The 24,440-nt window shown below is 32.8% G+C and overlaps 3 protein-coding genes across 3 annotated transcripts; all 3 read left to right on the forward strand.

The window, feature by feature from the left end:
* LOC146946467 (putative inositol transporter 2) lies at nt 1-5,529 on the forward strand. The gene is made up of 6 exons (XM_085744539.1): nt 1-264; nt 494-564; nt 2,672-3,007; nt 3,506-3,613; nt 3,878-4,474; nt 4,857-5,529. Exons 1-6 carry the CDS (start codon nt 132-134, stop codon nt 5,352-5,354), a joined length of 1,743 nt encoding a protein of 580 aa, XP_085600665.1. The 5' UTR covers nt 1-131; the 3' UTR covers nt 5,355-5,529.
* Nucleotides 5,530-6,339: 810 nt separating this feature from the next.
* On the forward strand, nt 6,340-6,660 carry LOC146946468 (uncharacterized). The gene has a single exon (XM_085748224.1). The coding sequence runs from the start codon at nt 6,340-6,342 to the stop codon at nt 6,658-6,660; it is 321 nt and encodes a 106-aa protein (XP_085604350.1).
* A 9,596-nt stretch (nt 6,661-16,256) lies between these two features.
* LOC146946469 (xyloglucan endotransglucosylase/hydrolase protein 2-like) lies at nt 16,257-19,309 on the forward strand. Its single transcript, XM_085748901.1, has 4 exons — nt 16,257-16,437; nt 17,334-17,434; nt 17,879-18,066; nt 18,934-19,309. Exons 1-4 carry the CDS (start codon nt 16,257-16,259, stop codon nt 19,307-19,309), a joined length of 846 nt encoding a protein of 281 aa, XP_085605027.1.
* The last annotated feature ends 5,131 nt before the right edge of the window (nt 19,310-24,440 follow it).

Here is a 24,440-nt window from a genome sequence, read left to right on the forward strand (position 1 = left end):
ATTATCCTTTTGACTAGCACGCTTTCTAGTCTCTTCTACATTTTATGGACTTTATAGTTTGCCAATAAAACAAAAAAAAAAAATAACAAAGCCTTCAGTTTCTTATATACTGCTTTTGTTAATTGTTGAAAATGGAAGGAGGAGTCCCTGAAGCTGATGTCTCTGCTTTCAGAGAATGTTTGTCTCTATCATGGAAAAATCCTTATGTTCTTCGTCTTGCTTTCTCTGCTGGAATTGGTGGTTTTCTCTTTGGCTATGATACTGGTAAATAATATAAAAAAATAATTCATATCTATATAACTAGTTTTTTTTTTTTTTAATATAATATCCATATTACTAACTAAAGCTTAAATAACCTATTTCTCTGTTTAACTTTTATTTATTTTAATAAATTCTCTTCTAAACAATAATTTATTTTAATAAATTCTCTTCTAAACAATAAAAAGTGTTAGAGCTGGTGATTAATTAATGATGGGTATTTGGGTATATGCAGGAGTCATATCTGGGGCTCTTTTGTATATAAGAGATGATTTCAAGGCTGTGGATAGACAAACTTGGCTGCAGGTAATGTTCATAAAAAGTTAGTTATATATTTCCTTCGGTCTCATTCATAAAAAAAAAAATTGTTTCAGATTCGTTGAATATTTGATATATATTATAGACCAAATATATTTGGTATTCAATGAGTTTTTTCCCTATTAATGTGATTGGAGTTAGTATCTTTATCCATTTTAGTTGGACACACTATGTTTTTTCTTGTTTCTAGTCATTTTTTTTTTCAACAATTTAACCATTAGCTTTGATGGAATAGTTCGGATATATTATGGTTTAATAAAAGGTTCTAAGTTTGAGTCCAATCATGCTTCCTCCGATACAATATTATCCGAGTCGAGAGATTATTATATGTTACACGCCAAAAATACCTTTATTGCATCTAAAAAATTATTTGACAATACCCCTTTATAACCATTTTACCTTGCCATTGATACCAATAAAAAACTAACACAAGCACCTTGTGATAGTTTTCTCAATTTTAAGTTGTTTCTATAGGAAAACATAACCTGGTCAATTCAGTATATTATATATGGTCATGAAAAGCCAAGAAGAAAAAATATGGAAATAGTTTAACACATTTATCATTCATAATTTTCGTTATACCACTGATGTTTTTTATTACAATTTAAATTTAAATCACATACATAATTCAATAAGTTTGTGCAGATATAGTCCTTTATAAAAAAAGATTGATTAAACTTTTTCATCCACATCTTTGGTTTATAAAATGTTATGTCAAAATCTCAGCATTATTTATAGCACTTGTATAGTACATTAAAGTAAAACATAATGTATTGAAACGTCAAAACCATGAGTACATATATGTTGGCATCAGAAGTCACCTTGAAAATACAGACCAAAAAATAAAATAAAAAATAAAAAGAGTCTCCATGAAAATAATAATTTGTTAGGTTAATAAAATAAATTTAATGATAAATTCTTTTATTGTATTGAGACACAAAAAACTTGTCCCCATAAACTTAACTCAAATGATAAGAACAATGCATAATATATGAAAAATCCGGGGTTCGAATCTAGACACCACCAAAAAGAAACACAAAAAACGTATGATAGTATGCTTTTGTAAGGTTGGTGAATTTTATTCTCACTTACTCAATCAAATAAGGGTGTGGTCCCTTCCCGAACTGTCTAACACCTTGAATTTTTGGCCAATACTTGTGTGGTCATAGATAGTTCTGAATTCAATCCTTATTTCTCAAACCATTTTGCAGATTTTATTTTGTAGTTTTCAATCTCCTTTATATTTTTAATAATTACATAACATCAATTACATTTTTTTTCGTTCTTTTGTTTTTATTATTGAGGGTACAAGAGAAGCTTTAGCCTTCTAAATTCAGAACATCAAAAATCATAACCGTAGACCGTTAGACAATATTTATCCATTTTAAAATTGTTTTTTTTTTTTGGTACAATCCATTTTAAAATTGTTACCAACATAAATTATGTAGTGGCAAAGATGGGTACACAAATGCGACATAACATGAGCAAGAACATAATAACTTTTTTGATATGTTTTATTTTCAAAAGGGAGAAAAAAATATGAAGTTTATGTTACATAACTCACTTCTTCCTCTGCTGATCTTATGCAAAAGAAAAAATATACAAGTTTTGACACTATTTTATTTTATTTTGGTGTTAGTTTTGACACATTTATATTGGAGGAATAGGATTAATAAGGTGAAACAATAATCACTTCTAATTCTTTATTTTCCAATATATATTTTTTTTGGTGTATTTTTCCCTAACACATAATTAAATACAAATATTTATATATATACAAAAATTACACATAAGTCGAAGGCAAGCGAGCAACAAGCTGCGCCGCTAAGCCTTTTTAGATGGTAAAACTAACATGATTAAAATCATTCATGGACACGGAAGACATAATATATTGTTATACATGATCGACAGGATTGCCCCCACTTATAAACAAATTGTCAAATATTTATATAGTGAAATGTGATTACATTTTAAATTCTGAGTTGAACTTATTAATTAAGTGAAAGGTAAATAAGATAAGGTTACATTTGTATGCTAATTTCATTATCACAACAACTATATTATAATGATTACTTAATTGATGTTGATAAATCAGGAAGCCATAGTGAGTACAGCACTTGCTGGAGCAATCATAGGTGCATCAGTTGGTGGATGGATTAACGATCGATTTGGAAGGAAAAAAGCAATAATTCTTGCAGATGCACTCTTTTTCGTTGGCTCAGTTGTTATGGCTGCTGCAATCAATCCAGCTATTCTCATTGTTGGTAGAGTCTTTGTTGGTCTTGGTGTTGGAATGGCTTCAATGGCTTCCCCTTTATACATCTCAGAAGCTTCTCCAACTAGAGTTCGTGGAGCTCTTGTTAGTCTCAATGGATTTCTCATCACTGGTGGACAATTCCTTTCCTATGTTATCAACTTGGCATTCACAAATGTGAGTCTAACTCAACTTTATAAAACCGATATCTATGTCGTCAGTGTCCTGACATATAAACAACATAAATGCTATATTTCATTGATTGTGAGATTCTTAACACACCTTTTACAATGAGAACTGCATATTTGTAGTGTGATTCGTATGGTCCGATTGAGGTGACCTAATAGAAGGTGACCAATTGATAAAAACATTTTCATGACATATTTTCGAATGTGAAACTCTTAGTGATGAGCAAATTCAATCGACGTGAACTTTATCTCGGTTGCATAAACCTTGATATTGCTGATTCTAACAAACTATGTCTCATCATAATAGAAACTATTTAGATCCTTCTAGAAGGAGGTGTGACTCATCATCTTAGGGTGATCCATCAGGCTTAGTGTTAAACATATTTTGGTCATAAGATTCTTTCAACTTTTAATTGCTTTGTCTAAAGTGTTTATTTTTGTACAAACTATAGTTGTGTAACTTGATTGTTTGATATGATTTGTTCAGGCACCAGGAACATGGAGGTGGATGTTAGGCGTTGCAGCAGTACCGGCTTTAACACAAATCGTATTGATGCTTATGCTCCCAGAATCACCTCGTTGGTTGTTCAGAAAGGTTAATTCTCCTAACATCGTCACTTTTTGAAAAGTGTTCATTCATAGCTCTAAATTTCGGTTCATAAATGCAACTGCAGCCGCAATTTAAATATTTTCGAAATTTCTGCACGACATCACAAACACAATTGTGGTCGCATCGGCAGAAATTGTCTGCATTTTGCTGCAATACATACTCTCCTATTTTAAATATATGCTACAAAATGTTATGTTTTGTGTAGTTTTACTTAACTTCCATTTGGCTTATATGTTAAACAAAAAACAGGGAAAAGAAGAAGAAGCTAAAGAAATTTTAAGGAAGATATACCCTCCACAAGATGTTGAAGATGAAATCATTGCACTAAAAGAATCAGTTGAAATGGAAACCAAAGACGATTCATCTTCAAACAAAGTCAGCATAATCAAACTTTTGAAAACCAAAACAGTGAGAAGAGGTTTATATGCAGGAGTGGGACTACAAATCTTCCAACAATTTGTTGGAATCAACACCGTAATGTACTACAGTCCAACCATCGTTCAATTAGCTGGTTTTGCATCAAACAAAACAGCACTTCTTCTGTCGCTTGTCACGGCTGGAATTAATGCATTTGGTTCGATTTTGAGCATATACTTTATCGATAAGACCGGAAGGAAGAAGCTTTTGTTGTTTAGTTTGTCAGGTGTTATCATCTCTCTTGTCGTTTTGACTGTTGTGTTCCATCAAACTACAACCCATTCTCCTATGGTTAGTGAAATTGAAACTTCTAAGTTCAATACTACTTGCCCTGATTATAGAACAGCTTTGGATGCTGCTCAATGGGATTGCATGAAATGTCTAAAGGCTTCTCCTGAATGTGGATTTTGTGCTTCTGCTGGTAATAAGGTAACATTTTTTTTTAATCTTTCCTTTCAAATAGAATACTAAGTGTTTGTCCTCATGACTCGTGAACTTAACTCAGCTGGTAAGGACAATGCATAATATATGCAAGGTCCGAGGTTCAAATCTCGGCCACCACCAAAAAAAAGAATACTAAGTGTTTTTTAACACTCGGCCACCACCAAAAAAAAGAATACTAAGTGTTTTTTAACAAAATTATATAGCAAGTTTCTCAACTAACTATACTTAACAATTCTGTTACTTGCTTCTCAAGTAACCTTACAAAATTAACCATACTATTAGTTAACTAACCACTTATTAACCAGTATTGAATTACTCTAATAAATTTTTGTTCCAATGTCTAATAACAATACTAATTATTGTGCAGCTATTACCTGGGGCATGTCTAATATCCAATGACACAACAGAAGATCAATGTCAAAAAGAGCAAAGTCGACAATGGTACACAAGAGGATGTCCAAGCAAAAATGGTTGGCTAGCACTAATTGGTCTTTCACTATACATCCTATTCTTCTCACCAGGAATGGGAACAGTTCCATGGGTTGTAAACTCTGAAATATATCCATTAAGATACAGAGGAATATGTGGAGGAATAGCATCAACATCAAATTGGATTTCAAATCTCATTGTTGCACAATCTTTTCTATCATTGACTGATGCTATTGGAACTTCATACACATTCATGATATTCATTTTCATCACTGTTGCTGCCATTGTTTTTGTCATTGTTTTTGTGCCAGAAACAAAGGGACTTCCTATTGAAGAGGTTGAGAACATGTTGGAAAGAAGAACCTTGAATTTTAAGTTTTGGCAAAGGAATTCTGACTCTGATCAAGCATTGACTCAAAAGAATGTGTCATTTTGAGTTAATTAGATTATAGTATCAAATGAGTTAGATGTTGCATGCTGGATTAGGATTATAGATTTAGTAGTACTTTATCTTCTCTAAAAATATTTGATTTGGGTTTGCATGTATATGTATATTATTTGATGTAACAAGTTATTATGTGATGGAATAAACCATATAGAACTTGTTATTATTTTCTGCTAATCTTATTATGTGATGGAACCATATGGCCCAATCTTACTTGTGCTTTTGGAATGAGCTTGTTAGAAAAAGTGTGAGGGGTGTTTAAAGAACAAAGAGGGGGTGAGAAAAGCAGCGCCCGTATAGAACTTGCCTCCCCATAAAGCAAGATTGGGCCAAATTGTTTTGGATCAAATGATTGATCTAGTTTTGTTTTTGAAAATTGCTCTTCTCCCATCAAGATTTGCTCACTCTCAACTGAACTTCCTAAAATACTTCCCATGTGACTTAAGTCATGCAGGTATTAAACTCAATGTGACTTAAGTCACACCGAAATACAACCTACGTGACTTAAGTCATGTTCGATACATCCAGCGTTAGTTAAGTCACGTGGCATCCCTTTATAGATCAGACATCACCTTATCTCTTCATTCTTCCTCGTTTCTCATCTCAACTCTCTAAAAACACTCAAATCATCCAAATTCCTAATTTCTTCAAGTTCAAATCAAACAACACTTCAATAACAAATAAGTTTTCATAATCAAACACCATTAACATTTTATGTCTATATGTTAGATTTTTTCTCTTAAATTAGAAATTGTTTAGTTTAAGGGTTTGTTTAAATTTTGATTTTTTTGGCAAGAAAAGATACAATGTTTACATGTTAATGATTTATATTGCTTAATTGTTTAGATATTTGCATGTTTATGTTGTAGTTTTGAGTTTTAGAGTTTATTTATAATTTTCACTCCAAGTGTTTGATGCAATGTTTGAATGAGTTTTTCATTGATTATTTAATTTCTTTTGGTGTAGATCTGAAACAATGGACAATTTGTTCAAGGTTCCGGTCGATGTCACGCTAAAGGATGTGAAGGATCAACTGAATGAGATCAGCCAAGGACTCAACCCTGGAGACACAAGGAGGGTGGAGGACGTTCAATATGCACGTCCCGATTTATTCCAGTCCGACAAGGTAATGCTGACAGACGATGATTGCATGAGTAACATGTGCTCCATATATCGTCAGCACCGCATGTTCCCGAGGATTGAGATGAATGCTACGTTGTTGAGATCATCTGAAGATATTATCAAGAGTTTGATTATGCCACAAGATTATGCTTTATGTAGCATCATTATTATGTAGTGTCTTTATTTTGTTGGAATTTAAGTTTAATACTTGTTAGTTTGGTGAAGATGTTGGTATTGAAGTGTCTTATACTTAGGGTAAAGGTTTGCAAGTCTATTTGAAAACTCAAAAGAATGAAGAGAACACAACATGTATTTTACCAAATCAACTATATAAGTTTTCACATCGAATTCCTTTGTATAAGATGAGTGTGACGAAAGGGAATGCACCTCTAAGTTGTTGTTTTGTGCTTGATCATGCTCCTCTGTCAATTGAAATCTGTCAGTGCAGTAGGATTAAGTTCAAAAGAATGTATTGGAATGCATTCCTGTTCGTCGCTACTCACCTTATACGAGGGAATTCAATGTGAAAACCTATAAAGTTGATTTGCTAGAATACATGTATTGTGTTCTATTCATTATTTTCAGCTTTCAAACAAACTTGCAAATTTTTACACTAAGTATAAGACACTTCAATGCCAATATTTTCAGCAAACTTTCAAGAATTTAATTTAATTTAAACCCAACATCATGATGATACCACATATTTAGGGAGAATGTAATTTAATTTATTCACATTTATTCAACTTTATTTCATACGCAACTCTATTCAAATTTATTTAATACAAAAATGTACCAAAATGCGCATCATGTCCAAAAACATAAAAAAAAAAACATCCAAAAAACCCACGACATTATAAGTCATTACATTTAATCGTCTCCCTCGTCACGTAAGTTGATTGGGTTGTCCTCAATAGTTCTTGGGGCACCTGCTTTTGGTTGCGAACCAAAATAACAGGTCCTTCCGCTCCGTCTCATCTTGTTGAAATTGTACATGGGCACATTCGCCCTGCTTTTTTGTCCGGATCCATCACATTCGATACCGTGCATGTAGCAGTGGTTTTTGCTTTCTTCTTCTCACCCTCCTTTTTAATTGAGTATCACCTTGTTTCTGAGACATATCTACACAATATAAACATCAATGGTCAAACCTATTTTAATCCTAAAATTTCTACCACAAACTCTTAACAATTTCAAACAATTCTTAACAATTTCTACCACAATTCAATCAAATCTACTCTAATCAACAATTTCTACTCTAATCAACATCTAACAATTCAATCAAATCATAAACATCTAAATCAAAAAAAATCTAAATATGTGACAATTTATCTAAAAATTCTAACATTTCAATCAACGAAAAGCCAATGCAATAGGATAATAAACACTTACTTGATTTTGGGATTGTAATTGGCGTGGATTTGCTGAAGATTGGAGAAAATTGCAACAATGGAGATCAAAACTGCAACAATGGAGTTTTGTAAATTCCTATGGTGTTGTTCTGTTTTTATAACAGAACCCAACATGAGTTAACTCACGTTGACTTAAGTCATGTACCGAGCGTGACTTAAGTCACAATGGTAATACATCTACGCGAGTTAACTCATGCAAGAGTATTTTGGGTAGTTCGGTTGGGAGTGAACTAAACTTGAAAAGAGAAGAGCAATTTTTTTTAAGCAAAGGAAAATGAAAAATGATTTTCTCACAATGAAATTTTCTTAAAAACACATCGAAATGACGCAAATACCTCCAACGGTAAAACTTGCGGTAGTTAAGTACCTTCGTGCTTATTTCCCAGCGGTGGTTAAATACTGTTGAAATTTTGGTACCAATGACAGAATCACCTACACTTCTACATACTCTCTCAATTTTCATACTCTCAGAATCTCTGCCAAAATCCCACAACCTCAGTTTCACAAAATTCATCTAAATTTCTTCAACAAAATCACAAGTAAGTAATACAAGTGTTATTAACATACAATATAGTTTGCATAGGTTTTTATTTATTTATTTATTTTTGGATATTTTTAGTTTTAGGGTTCATTGAAATTTTAATATTTTTTTGTAAGAAATGGTTCAATGTTTACATGTAAATGATTTATGTTGATTAAATGTTTAGATGTTTGCATGTTTATGTTGTAGTTTTAGTTTTAGGGTTTATGTATAATTTGCACTCCAAGTGTTCGATGAAATGTTTGAATGAGTTTCTCATTGATTGTTTTTAATTTCTTATGGTGTAGATATAAAGCAATGGATAATTTGTTCAACTCTCGAGTATGCTTTAACGGTGGAAACCCTAATTTGTTCATGGTTCGGGACGATGTCACGTAAAAGATCAATTGGATGAAATCAGCCAACGACTCAACCATGGAGATACAAGGAGGGTGAAATACCTTTGGTATGAACGTCCATCATTCGACTCAGAGGGGAGATTGACATTCAATCGACTGGAATTAACGAACGACTCAGAAGGGAGCACATTCTCGATATTTGATCAGCACAACATGTTTCGACGGTCGAGATGGATGCTATGTTTTCAAGAGTTTGATTCGGCTAGATGAAGATGTTTAGGTAGTATTATTATGTAGTGTGTCTATATTTTTTTGGAATTAAGTTTAATTCATGGTAGTCTGATGAGTGTTGGTATTCAAGTGTCTTATACTTAGTGTAAAGGTTTGCAAGTTTCTTTCAAAACTCACAAGAATGAAGAGAACACAACATGTATTCTACCAAATCAACTATATAGGTTTTCACATCAAATTCTTTCGTATACGATGAGTGTGACGAACATGAATGCATTTCTAAGATTTTGTTTTGTGCTTGATCATCCTCCTCTGTCAATTGAAACTTCTCAGTAGGCAGGGCTCTATGATTAAGTTCAAAATAATATATTGGAATGCATTCATGTTCATCACTACTCATCTTATAGGAAGGAATTCGATGTGAGAACATGTATAGTTGATTTGGTAGAATACATATGTTGTGTTCTCTTCATTCTTTGGAGTTTTGAAAGCGACTTGTAAATTTTTACACTAAGTAAAAGACACTTTAATGCCAACATCTTGAGCAAACAACCATGAATTTTATTTAAATTCAACATCATTATGATAAAACATCCTTATGAATTGAATTGATCTTTCTAAGACGTGCTTACCATTAAGCAAATGAATGTTTTTAAAAGGTATTGAGAATGATTGAATGAATGAATGTGGTAAATGAGAATGATTGAAAAAGACAATTTTCAACAAACAATAGTGTGCCAAATGTCATAGGAAATTGATTTTTTCACATACAAAAGTTCTTAAAAATACATTGAAATAACGCAAATATATATGTATATATTTTGGGGCCCAATTAAAACGTAGATGAAATTAAAGCTAAAGTAATTTTGCGTAATTGTGTATTTTGAAGTTATGATTTTTAAAAATTTAGCAAATGAATGTTTTTTTAAAAATGCAAATTTCTGCCAATAATTGAAGAAAGGCAAAACGCAACGGTAGTTAGCTACCGTCGGTTTTTTCAACGGTAGTTAACTACCGTCGGGGGTATTTGCATCATTTCAATGTGTTTTTAAGAGACTTTGAATGTCAGAAAAGCAATTTTCGAGGAAAATTTAATATATAAAAAGAAAGAACAAACATCTAACAGGACATATAAACCTTACCCAACAACCACAAATCAATCCTAAATGGATAGTACAAGTTGAACAAACGAGGTATATGACAAATCTTCATATGTCTTGCTTTGCCTATATGCATGATTTCTTCATGGATTACAACAAAACACCGTAAAATTGCTATCTTTCGGGAAGAATATAATAACAGACTAAAATATAGAAAACAATACAAATATCCCAAAATCATAAGCAATTGCTCTAATACTCCCCTATTCTGCTTGTAAAACCTACTGAAAATGACTGAAAAACATGCTAAGAATAACGTAATTGTTATAAAAGCGGACATATACGAATTAAACCTGACTTTAGATTATAAAGTGAATAAAAACTTTATTAATGGAATCAAACAAATAAGAATGGGTTCATCGTGGAACCCTAATCCAAGAGGTGTAACTTCTCATGGAAACCGACATCATTACAAAGTGTGTGCAAGGGCTTCTATTTATAGTGCATGATTACTAAAGGAGATCCTCAAAACTCGAATGAAACCAATACAAAAAGTTCCTAAAACCTTTAACAACTTCTCTAATTGACTTCTAATTTGCCTTCAAATGCAATGATATAAACTAAAAACATAGCTAGAAACATCATATGTTATTCCATCATCATAAACACATTTCATTACTTAAATAAATCATTTGTAATTGTGCGAAAACACGCAGGATAGAAATCTCCAGGACAAGCATGTTGACGAGAAAGAACGAAGTAATATTACATGAAAACAAATTGTTAAGGCCGACACCAACAATAAAGTTAAAACATCAATGCCAAAATAAGGAAAAAAAATTCAAGGCATAAGCTTGAGGATCTCCTTTAGTAGCGACTTCATTGTCAAAATCTTCTTTAACTCCTCGCTTAGCTCAGTTGCGAGATCATCCATTGTTTTTAAGGCCAACCTGGCTTCCTTTATATTTTTCTGAATGCTTCCAAGGTCGTCTGATGCTCCTCGAGAGCCTTCTCCAGACTAGGATCTTGTCATGAAGTTCCTTTGGTGATCCGAGATCATTAATATCCTTTTGGAGCATGGAAAGCCAATCAAAAAAAGTCTTGTTATTGGACTTCATCTCCTTGTTGGAATTCTCAATAGAAGCGATGGACTCATATAGCTTCCCCTTCATAGTGATCTTTGAAGACAAGTTTTCCTTAGCCTTCTAAGCTATAGACTTACAAGTCTAGACCTCTGCTTTAAGTTGCTACACCTGTTCTTTGAAGACATTCCTCTCCTCCAAAACAGTTGAATAATTAAGGCCATCTAAGTCCCCGACTGCCAACATCGAGCTACCTGTCAAGATCCACTACAAATGGATCACGAATGATGCCAATAGTTCTCGACGATCTTCGTCAGAAATACTAGACATACACACCAGGTACTCCTGAGCAAAATCCCCCTTGAAGTGTTTTCCACTCTACGGAGTATTTAAAGCAAACATTGGAGGAAGACAATAAGGGACAACTCATTAAAGTTTTGCCTTCGCACACCAGCTTATCATTCCTCGGAAGGTTCTTTTTCTGATTTTCTTCCTGTTACCACTGTCATCAACCTCAGTTGTTAGATTCCTCTTTGCATCCAGACTCTCCTCAAGAGCATCACCGTCGTGTTCATTAATGACCTTGGATGGAAGATCCTACATGTTTGCTTGCTTAGAATCTGAGACCATAGGTTATTCAGAGACCTCTGCCTGCTGGATGAACTTAACATTGGGAGACGAAAAACCTTTTCCCATAGAAATACTTCGAAAACTAATCCTATTGAGATTTCCTATGTTGTTTGCAAAAAGGAAAAACAAAATCGTTGTAAAAGCAAATAAAGACAAGGTAAAGATGAAATTCAAAGAAAAAGGTAAAGACCAACTTTATCTTTTCGTTTGTCTGATCGATGCTCAAGATTAACCGGGTATTAAAGAAATGATCATTAAGAACCATATCAAGAGACAACTCCTTCTTAAAGCCATTGATAAAGGCGTCTAGATTCTCTTTCAACCTTTACTCCTCGATTGTCAGAGCACTCATATTTAAAATGTAAGCATTATGAGGAACGAAGAAATGGTCATGCAACCTGTATTTTGGGAACCAACCTACACAGGAGATAGGTTCCCCATCCTTCATTACCTCATGAAGAAAGGTAAAATCTGTGGCATAGGCCTCTCGTATCATTGGCCTCACCAAGAAATACATATATTTGAAGGGCGTCTTCATAGAGTGTAAAAATACCTCAAAGAGACCAACCCTAGGGGTTTCTTGTACATAACTAAGGAATTCCTCGAAGATGACTTCTTACTCCTCTCAAGATAAATGACCAACTTTCGTTAAACGCAGAAAAAAAATGGAAGAACATAGCGAGTCGGAATTCCATTCACATACTCACACCACAACTGGATCATTTTCACTAGGGCCTAACTCAAAGGGTGAAATTAGGAGGGGCAACCTTCAAATGGTTTAACACCTCCGTCTCCAAATTGGGAAAATAAACTTATTTGCATCTCTTTGAACAAAATATTGAGAATAGGCAAGACACAATTCTCATACCGGATACATATTTGATTGGTGTCACCATGGGGCATCACATCCCAATCATCATGTGGGATTCCCACATCTTGACAGGTGTTCTCAAGCCTAACGATATAACATAAGACAAAACAAATACTCAAAGTTTTAGCATCAACCCAATTGTAATCCTCAGTGGGCGGAGGAGATCTCGGGTTCGCCACCACTCCAAGGTTTATATCAGCTTTATTGCACAAAAGAAAAGGAGGACCATGAGTACGACACCTAGAGGACTCTTGCATCCACCATATCACCACCCTCTTACACAAATATCCCCTAAATTTTATTTTTAAATTCCTATTGGCTTTAAGATATGGAGGATAATTGTCGAGGTTGGTAATCACTACAGACAAGGAAGTTTTCTCAGTACTCCTAAAAGTAAATCACCTGATCACTTCACGAAGGCTAATCAAGGAAATCCATTACCTGACCGAATTATGGTATCGATCTATATCTAACATAGTAAACTTTAAAACTTTTGTGCTTAACTACACTGAAATTGCCTAATCTTCCTACAAAAAAATAGTAAATGAAACAACAAATAACAGAGTGGTAGGGAAAGAAAGGTACCTCTTTGGAAGATATGTGTCGACTAACCCTCACAAATGGGAAAACAAGCACAAAAAAATCTCTAGCAAACACCAACTTAAGATGATCTTGGCTGTCCACTCGACATCCAACCGTCTTCCGTAACCCAGGTGATGACAGGTCATCTTACGTTATTCTTAGCATGTTTTCCAGTTATTTTTAGTAGGATTTAGCAGCAAAAAGGAGGAGTATTAGAAAAATTTCCTATGATTTCGGAACATTTGTAATGTTTTCTATATTTGAGTCTATAATTCTAGTTTTCCCAAAACATAGCAATTTTAGGGGGGTTTTGAAGTAATTCACGAAGAAATCATGCAAATCGGCAAGTCAAAAATAACTGAAGAATTCTAAAGATTCAAGAAACAAGAATCAAGATTCAAGAGGCCTTAGAAGACTTACAAATGGGAGGAATTATGTGCCCAAAGTATCGAGGCAAGTTATATGAAGACAAAGACCTAAAAACGACAAATAATTGGAGATTCTGCCTGGAAGAAAGACACCATGCGCCTAGGGCATGCAAAGGGGTGCACTCTTTTGTTCCCCGTGCATTTTCTATGTGCCAGTGCATGCAAAAACTCGGGGCCCAACTATCTTTTCCTGCTTCCGTTTTAAGTAAAGCCCGCACTTTTAGCCCAAAACCAGGTAGAAACTCTCACTATAAATACTAGCCTTCCTCATTCATAAATTCTCGTTCAGAACTGTGGCAGTTCAAGAGGAAAGCAACTTTGGAGCTTCGGGAGAGTTTCTATCTTCTCCTTGATTTTCTAGTGTATGTTTTTATCTTTAGTAATTTGTCTTTAGTTGCCATGTGTAACTAAATCTTTTTAGGTTAGAGTTCTAAGGTGAATCTCTGTATATTTTTGTTGGATATTTATTTAATTTAATATGTCATTTATTTTATTTATTCTTTTGTTCTCTATTAAGTTTTATTGGGAAGTAGTTTTATTTCTGTGAGAGGTGCAACCCTATATTAGGTACTTAGGTTGTGACAGGGCCTAATATTGCTATCACTAATTGGATGCTTATATCTTGATATTTATATTCCCTTACTGATAACTATCTGTCTAGGAAGTAAGTAGTTATTAATTAGCCAAAGATACTGGAATAATTGTTGACCCTAAAGTAGGTACTCAGTGGATGATGCCCATTGAGCCGTGTGGTGTCTTACCGAACCTAGGAATTAACTGGTTAGTAATTAGGAAAACAAGCACCTAGCTGTCCGATTTAAGCTACAACCTAATAAAACCATTCTCTTGAAACCATTAGTAAGGTAGACATAGATTAGGGCTGCCCGTTTGTAGAACTACTAAGTAAGCGTATAGAGGGTGTGCTATGAGTGTCCTAAGATTTATAGATGGGCAAACCTAAGGGAACCTTGGCCTTCATTGCCTTGGGAAACACCGGAAAGCCAACATAAAGTTTATGTTTCAATTACCTTTGAATTAGCATGACCCCGCACGTAAGGATCATCGTGCGATCAGCAGGTGCAATTAGCCATCAGAGAAAAAGAGCTAAGTAGGTACTTAGTGGATGATGCCCATTAAGTAAGGTGGTGCCTTACCTAATTAGGAACTCCCAACGGCCTCATCACTTGTATAGTCTACCTAAGATAAATAAACGCGACATACTTTTACTTATTATCCGACAACGGATATACAAAGGGGATTCGAGGAATCCTAACCACTACTTACTTTTCTGCAACCAAAACAGGTAAACTTGCTCTGTTGCAAATAGATAAAAATTGCAACTTAACTTTTATACTGTCAACCTACAAAAATAAGTAACGCGAATTGTTTAGATGAAAATGAAAGGGGGCTTAGGGTTATTTATTTATTTATTTATTTTGATATATTATGTTTAAAACAGATTGGTTTGAAACTATTTTATAAACAAAAAATGTTTTTTTTTTTTTTTTTTATATTTTTAATGGGTCACTTGAAGTCCGATGGGCCAGCCCAGATAGACCCATGTAAAATGCATGCCCAAGAGATAACCTAAAAAGATATGATCATTTTATTTATGCTTTTTTTACATGTCGCGCCCTGATAAAGTATAAACCTGTTGGACCAGTTTGGTGGGTGAAGCCCAATTTGACAGCTCAACTACCTATACCAATTTTTTATTTTTTTTAGATAGACGAAATGATCAATAACTATCAAAACTCACACACATAGGTGGAACAACTGGAGTTCGAACCCCTATCACGTCGTCCGACCTAACAATTTTGATATTTTTTGCCAGTTAAACTAAGACTAGTAGACCTATACCATGAATTTCCATAAGACAATAATACAATATATCTAGATCTATAATAAAAAAGTTATTTTATTTTACAAAAATAAAACATACATGGATCCGTAATGTAAATTTTATTTTATTGTTCTTGATTTTCTATTGAAGTTGGCCTCTCATCTTTATCTTATATCTTTTGATAGTGAAGATATTTTCCTTTTGTGCAACGAATATGTATAACCACTTTTCTATGCTGCATATGTCCTTTCCTTTTTATTATTTTTATATGGGTCGTCTAATGCTTAAAATTTCACATTTTAAGGTGAATAAGTGAAGAATATAGGATTTGAATTCGACTGAGCTATGCTTACAGAGATTATGACCTATCTACTATGTAAATATTTCTTTGGTGACTACCCATTAATAAAAAGGAGAGATATTTGAATTTCAAAATAAAACATCCATTAAATTTAATTATTATTAGCTCAAATATCTAGCACATTAAACCACCTTTAACTTACAGCCATGCTATAATTTACTTGAATCACGCTAGTAGATTCGTAAATTAATAAATAATGTAGCATGTCTCTGTTACTTTGTCTTAATTAATTTTATGACATGTTGGATATTTAAGAAAATACACACACACACACATATATAACCCTCACACAACACTAAGAAAACCTCACAATCAATTTTAGTAAAATAATTCTCATATTTTGTTTAAAAATATAATGTGTTTTTCTCCTCTATCCATCTTTTTACTGTATTTTCTTATTGTTCCATTGAATATAAAAGGTGTTGACTTGGACATTGTTCCATTCGAGAAAAACTATGCTCCTCTGTGGGGGAAAGAAAATATACGAATTCTCGAGCAAAGCCGAGAAGTTCAACTCACCTTGGATCAATATTCTGGTAAGACAAGACAAAGATCACAAGTATATATACAATTATATCACTTTGAAAAGTTTTAATAGTGACAAAAGTAGATTGTTCCTATGAAATTGGAGGTTGTCTCTCATAGTAAAAAATATGCCCTTAATAATTTTTTTTCTTCAAAGAACAATTTTTTATTTAATTGAAAATAACATCTGTAAACATAAAAAAGAGTCACCGACATTTTACGTTGTTATTTTTCTTAGCTAGTACAAAGGCAAACAAAAAAGTTTATAATGTTTTATTTTAGAATAATTATATTGTTTGTTGTTTTTTAATAGATTATATAATGTAATTATAATGTTTGTTGTTAGAGCTTTATAATTTTATACAACAAGCATTGGCAAAAAATTATTAGAAGTGCTCTAACAAAAATAAGAAGAAGAAAAAATTATATTGTATATTTATTAAAAATATATTAATTATTTATAAAAAAAAGTAAAGAAGAAAAAACTAGAATCCTCTGAGTTAAACAACCCAATTCCATGGGAAATCTAGCACAAAATACTACCAATAGGCCACACACATCCGGAGTTGATGATATTACCACATCATTAGTATATATTCCTTTTTACTTATATTATATATTAAAAACAATTATTTTGGACCCCCAAATTTTGAAGGCTAGCTTCGTAGAGCTGTTTGCAACCCCCAAGGATGGCCCTGCAAAAATATGAAGATGCTCCCTAAAAAAAATAATAAAGATATATACATAAGATTTGTCTTTAATTTCACTGTTAAGTGTTAATGACGCTAAATTTGACATTATTTCGATATTTCAGTTGTAAGAACTACATACAATCATATGAAAATATTAAATAGTAATTTAAGGTATTATGATTAATTAGATTCAAATAATATTTTTTGTCCTACAGGTTCTGGTTTTCAATCTATACAAAAATTTGGTTCCGGATGGTTTAGCATGAAAATTAAGTTGCCTCAGAAGGATTCTATTGCAGTGATCTCAACCTTCTACGTAATTTTTCTTATATATTTCTATTAGTTCATGATGATATTGTTGCAGATATACACACTTGAGTTATTTTTTCGTCGAATTTTACTTACTTTCCCGTTGAATTCCAGATTACTGTGACTTTGTTTTTTTTTTTGAAGGATGTGACTTTGTTTTCTTAGAAACTAAAGGTTTACTACAATATATTTATATACACACACTATGTTTATTTTAATTCATAGTATTAATTTTCTTTTTAAATTTAAATAATATTTTTATTCCGTTGAATTCCAGATTACTGTGACTTTGTTTTTTTTTTTGAAGGATGTGACTTTGTTTTCTTAGAAACTAAAGGTTTACTACAATATATTTATATACACACACTATGTTTATTTTAATTCATAGTATTAATTTTCTTTTTAAATTTAAATAATATTTTTATTTCTTCTCAATTTTTATTTGTTGCAGTTGAAATCAGATGACGGAGATGAAATTGACTTTGAATTTTTAGGTGGCAATAAAGAAAGACCTCATATATTGCACACAAACATTTTTACTGATGGGAAAGGAGGTAGGGAGCAAGGGATACATCTTTGGTTTGATCCCACTGCAGATTTTCATAATTACACGCTTCTTTGGAACGAAAAACAATTAATGTATGTAACAATATAATCAATATCCTTCTTTATTTTCGTTGTCTGATATTAACTTTTTTGTTTCCTTAGGAAATATATTATTTTATTTGTACGGATAATATTCAGAAAACACAAATCTTGCATTAGAATTTTTTTCGTGTTAATTCTCTTGTTCTCAAGGAAAAAAACATGATTATCTGCAGTTGTTTCACTAAGGAATTAAACTCAATTCGTCCTTTGGTGGAATTCATTAACCTCTTGAGTCCAATAGTTTTGTTTGCATTAAAAATATTTTAGAGCCAAAATAGAACTTACAAAGCTTAGAGGATCATAAGATGGTAACTCAATCCTATTTTAGATTCACTATCGTATATATCACCCTTATTTTCCACATCTTAATTCAATTGTTTTATGTATAAAGCTTAGACAATCAACATTAAGACAACTTTTGTCCCGTTTTCCTTGACTTATCTTACCTTAAAAGAAGAATTTAAATTAAACCATATTTTTCAAAATATTTTAATTAAAAATAAACTTATATTTTATGGATAACAATTTAGATTTAAGGTACTTTTAAAAAAGGAGTCGAAATGACCCTTTCAAATCAAGTTGGCAATGTTATTAGAAAAAAAAAGTTAACGACCACTAATAATTTTATCTATTTTTTCAATTATATAACTCATTCTATCATAAAAAAAATACAATTTTGAAAATAACAATGATTGAATTTATTTATAAAACTTTTATTTTTAATTTTAATTTTAATGTAACTTTTGATGAGTTAAGTCAAATGGAGTCTAGATATAAAATTTACAACTCCTTACAAGTCAATTTATTTATTTACTTTGAAATTTAAGAATAATTTGTTATTGAAATGAAATCTATCAGATTTTTTGTGGATGACACCCCTATCAGAGTGTTCAAGAATACTACAAATAAAGGAGGAAGGTACCCAACACAGGCAATGAAAATTATTGCATCAATATGGAATCACACATGGGCCTCTAATGGAGTTCCTGTGAATTGGAATGATGCACCCTTTGAAGCACATTACCGAGGATTTGGTATCATTGCATGCCAAGCCCTAAGCACCAACACCCAGGAATGTAGATCCCTTAAGTATTGGTGGAATGATGAAAAGTTTTGGGAGTTAGACCCTCATAAAGTACCAGCCTACAAAAATGTGCGACGCAACTATTTAATTTATGATTATTGTGCTAAACAGTCACGAAATCCTGAGTGTCAAAATTTACCTATATACTAAATCTACTTGTGAGAGTATTGTATAGAATAAGTAGCACAAGGAAATTGTTGTATGCCTGCACTATTTTAAACTGTTTACCGTGTATATTTTCTTCAAAAGAATAAATATCAATAATACATGAATTTAATTACTAAATTACAATAACTAAATGGCCAACACAATTTTTATTAAAAGCAATAGTGTAAAAGCACCAAATGACAACTATTGCATCCCAAAAACTATCACCTATTACTTTCCTGCACTTTAAAAAAGTTATTAATAAAAGGAAGAAAAAAAAATGAACAAACTTGGGGTCACTAGACTAAAACCCTAGGTACCACACAAGATTTTAACAATATCTACCTCGGTGAAAATCTTCCTAATTAAAGCTCAAAGAGAGAAAACTTTAGAGAAGAGAAAAAAAGTGCTAAGTAAAACAACAATCAACATCAAATTAGCAATCTATACGTGGGTAATAACATTTGGAAGATTGCCTGACAAAGTGAAATTAAAAACATATGAACCAATATAAGTAATTTATCATCCCAACTAAGAACAAGACTTTAACGAAATGTGAGCCAAACCTTTTTCATAAGCTACTTCAATAACAAGCACAACATCCATAATTAATTTTTAGCATGTAAGGTGTAGGATATACCAATATTAAGGGAAAAGCAACCCAAAAATTTGGCATACTCATTTCTGCAAAAATATCAACACATGAAGCAAGAATTGGAATATCATATGCACCACCATTTATTGCATTTGGGCCAAGGAAGAATAATGAGGATAAATTTTCGTAGAAAAAGCTTTAAGAATAGAAAATTCAGACATGCCGGGGAGGCATCGATATTTAGTAGATTACCACTTAAAGAAACATTAGAAATGATGGTATTGATCAAAGGCCTCCAATGAATAAATCTATTATGAAATCTACAAATATTTGTACAATATTTGATAGCAACAATGATATTTATAATCATATTTTGAATCACCAATTTGCAAAGAGAAGACCAAACTATCATACATCATACAATATAATAAAGCAAACATAGTTCTTTGGAAAGCAAACATAGCCTCTTTATTTTAGTATATAAATAAAGTAGAGAGATACATGTGGAGTACTTTAGATTGATACCATGGTTTTATTCATTCACGTACAAACAAACCATTTCTTTTAATTTTTGACTTTAACCAACTTTGTAACATCCAAAATGGGAATATGCCATTAATATTGCAAAGCTTCTTCGATGAAGTACAATAATCTTCAGCTATCGTGTTTTTTTTTTTTGGGTTATTGGTGCTTTACCCCCTGTAACAAAAGTCATTCCCGGTTTTTTCTCTGTAATTTTTTTATTTATTTTTGATTTACCCCTGTAAAAAAAAATTGTTTTGGAATACCCCCTAATAGGTCATTCAAAATACTATTAACCCTTTTTTTTTTATGTGACCCCCCTGTAATTCAACTTAAATAGTGCTTTACCCCCCTGTAATTCAACTTAAATAGTTCCGACCTATATTATAGAGGGTACAACACTATTAACCCTTTTTATTTTTACTCATTTGTTGGCAATGGTTAGTCAACTTAAATTTTGTGCCATAAACTTGGCAAAGCAAATGAATTGATTTATAGCAATGTATTTTTATGTGAATTCTTGCTTTACGTTGTTATTGTCTAATACTGTTAGATAGTAAGTGTTAAATCATTTTGTATATCAATATTGTCATTGTTCCTATTTTTAGCACATTTTATGCAATGAGTATTGAAATTTATTTTAAATATAGCCTATGGTTAAAAAATCTCTTATTTTAATGTTGTTTTTTTTTTCTACGTGTTTTTAGTATACTCTCAAAATCTTATATCAGTTTTGTAACAGTTCTATATACGAAGTATAAAGTATTTTTTAAATTTAATTCAAAAATAATTTTCCCCGTGCACCGCACGGGTATACACACTAGTATCAGAAGTAGCAAGGATTTTCAAATCAAAACTAAAGTCGAACTATATTCCCATAATTCATTCCAACCATCTCTAGATATTGGAGGCATAAGGACAATTGCAGAAAAATGAAAATATGTTTCTAAATGAGTATCACAAAGGTTACATTTAGAAACATATTGCAGCTTCTATACATCATGTTCTCATATGTTGGGAGTTTATTATGAATAAATGTCCAAGTAATCAAAGACTTAGAATGAGGAATGTCTTTATGCCATTTTTTTTTTTGCCCAAGAAACATCATGATCAGGTGGTCTTTGAAATATGAAATCTTCTTTAAAGGCGAGATTATTTTTCACCAACTTATTTGATCCAAATAAGCTTATAGGGAACCTTGCCTTTTGGGTTAATGACCTTATGAATCAAATTTTCAAAATTAGGAAAGTTTTGTAGGATATAGTTAAAAATATACCCAAACATCATTCCTGAAAAAGTCTTTCATTGTAGCATTAAGATGAATATATTTCTCAGCAAGTAAAGTAAAGGCTCACCAAGCCAATTATGAAACTATAAATGGATAAAACTCCAATCACCAAGCTTTCATCTAAAATTTTCTTGAATAACTGAACTTTTACCTATGGTACCACAATATATTGAAATAATATGATGTAATGTTTACGAATCTCCCTGGATTAGTGACAGACTTCCGCTAAACGCCGAAAAGTGGAAGATCATAGCGAGATTTGAAATGCCATTCTCATACTAATAATAGAATGTGAACACTTTCACCTGAGCAACCTCTAAGGGTGAAACAAAATATCATGCATAGGGAAGGCACACTCCTCACATCAGCTACAGATTTGATTGGTGTCACCATGAGGCATCGCATCCATATCATCAGGTGAGATTCTCAAATCTCAAAAGGCATTCTCAATCTTATCGGTAGAGCAGAAGACGGAACAAGTAGTCAAAACATTAGCATCAACCCAACTGTAATCCTCAATGAGCGGAGGAGATCTTGGGTTCACCACCACTTCAGGGTCCATATCATCTTCATTGCGCAAATTAAAAGGAGAACCATAAGTACGACAATTGGAGGACTCTTGCATCCACGATATCACCCCCTCCAAATTTGATTTCTAAACTCCTATTGTCCTCAAGATATGGAGGATAATTGTTGAGGCTGGTAATCACTACAAATAAGAAACTTTTCTCAATACTCTCAAAGGTAAATCCCCTTAAAACTTCACAATGGATAATAGAGGGAATCCATTCCCAGACCGAATCATGGCCTGGATCCATACCTAATAGGGTAAACTTTGAAACTTATGACGTCAACTATACCGAAATTGCCTAATCTTCCTATCCTAAAATGGTAAACGAAACGACAAACAACAGTGGTATATTGAACAAAAGGTATCTCTTTGGTAGATATGTGTCGGTTGACGCTTAAAAATGGGAGGATAGGTGGAAAAAATCTCCAGGAAACACCACCTCAAGATGATCTTGGCTGACCGCTCGACATCCAACCGTCTTCCGTAACCCACACGTTGGTTTACACGGGAAGGGTTAGAGCCAGCTCGAGTATATAAGTGTGACACCTCTGGCATGCCCAGGTAAGATTTATAATCACACTTTACACACACACACACACACACACACACACTCTCTCTCTCTCTCTCTCTCTCTCTCTCTCTCTCACACATTTAATAACTTCGGCTTCGGAGCGGTGTTTACTTTGCAGATATATTCATCTTACACCTTATAATAAGACTTAACCTTACCAGAGCACCTCCTCTAACGTATTAGTTCACTACATCATGAGAACTGCAGTCACGTCATCTTTAAGCTCTATTATCGAACATGTTATAAATCAAAGAAAATGCATACCACATAAATTAACATCCATCAAATAGACTGATGGGAACGAATCATATATGAGAAGTGTACCAAATCGTTTACCAAGTATTAAAGTGATAAGTAGAGTATCGTATCCACAGAGATTGTCGTTTCATTCAAACAATTCACGTTACTTATTTTTGTAAGTTGATGGTACAAAAGTTAAGGGTAAAAAAGACATGCAATTTTTATCTGTTTGCAACAGAGGAAGTTTACTTGTTTTGGTTGCAGAAAAGTAAGCAGTGGTTAGGATTCTTTGAATCCCCTCTGTATATATGTTGTTGGATAATAAGTAATTTAAATGTCGCGTTTATTTATCTTAGGTAGACTATACAAGTGATGAGGCCGTTGGGACGTTACTAACCTACTTTGGTCTATCCCTTCGATCGCTAACTGCACCTTCTGATCGCACGGTGATCCTTACGTGCGGGGTTTTGCTAATTCAAAGTTAATTGAAACATAAAATTTATATTGGCTTTCCAGTGTTTCCCAAGGCAATGAAGGCCAATGTTCGCTTAAGTCTGCCCGTCTATGAATCTTTGGACACTCATAGCACACTCTACGCTTTCTTAGTAGTTCTATAAAAGGGCAACTCGAATATACGTCTACCTTACTAAGGGTTTCAAGAGAATGGTTCCATTAGGTTATAACTTAGATCGGACAGCTAGTTGCTTGTTTCCCAAATTACTAACTAGTTAATTCATAGGTTCGGTATGGTACCACCTAACTCAAAGGGATTTATCCACTAAGTACCTACATCTAGGGTCAACAATTGTTATGGCATCTTTGGCTAGTTAATAATCACTTACTTTCTAGACAGAAAGTTAGAGTAAAGGGATATAAATATCAAGATATAAGCATCCAGTTAGTGATAACAATATTAGGGCCTGTCACAACCTAAGTACCTAATCTAGGGTTGCACCTCTCACAAAAATAAACTACTTCCTAATAAAACTTAATAGCAAACAAAATAATAAATAAAATAAAATAGATGACATATTAAATTAAATAAATATATCCAACAAAAATATACAGAGGTTCATATGAGAACTCTAACCTAAAAAGATTTAGTTACTCATGGTAACTAAAAACAAATTACTAAAGATAAAAACATACCCTAGAAAATCAAGGAGAAAATAGAAACTCTCTTGAAGCTCCTAAGTTGCCTTTTTATTGAACTACCATAATTCTGAACGAGAAATTCTGAATGAGGAAGGCTGGTATTTATAGTGAGAGTTTCTACCTGGGTTTGGGTTAAAAGTGCAGGCTTTACCCGAAACGAAAGCAGTAAAAGATAGTTGCACCCCGAGTGTT

The sequence above is a fragment of the Medicago sativa genome, chromosome 2, assembly GCF_051527215.1.
Source record: "Medicago sativa cultivar Bolivia chromosome 2, Bolivia_mono, whole genome shotgun sequence".
In the NCBI taxonomy this organism is placed as follows: Eukaryota; Viridiplantae; Streptophyta; class Magnoliopsida; order Fabales; family Fabaceae; genus Medicago; species Medicago sativa.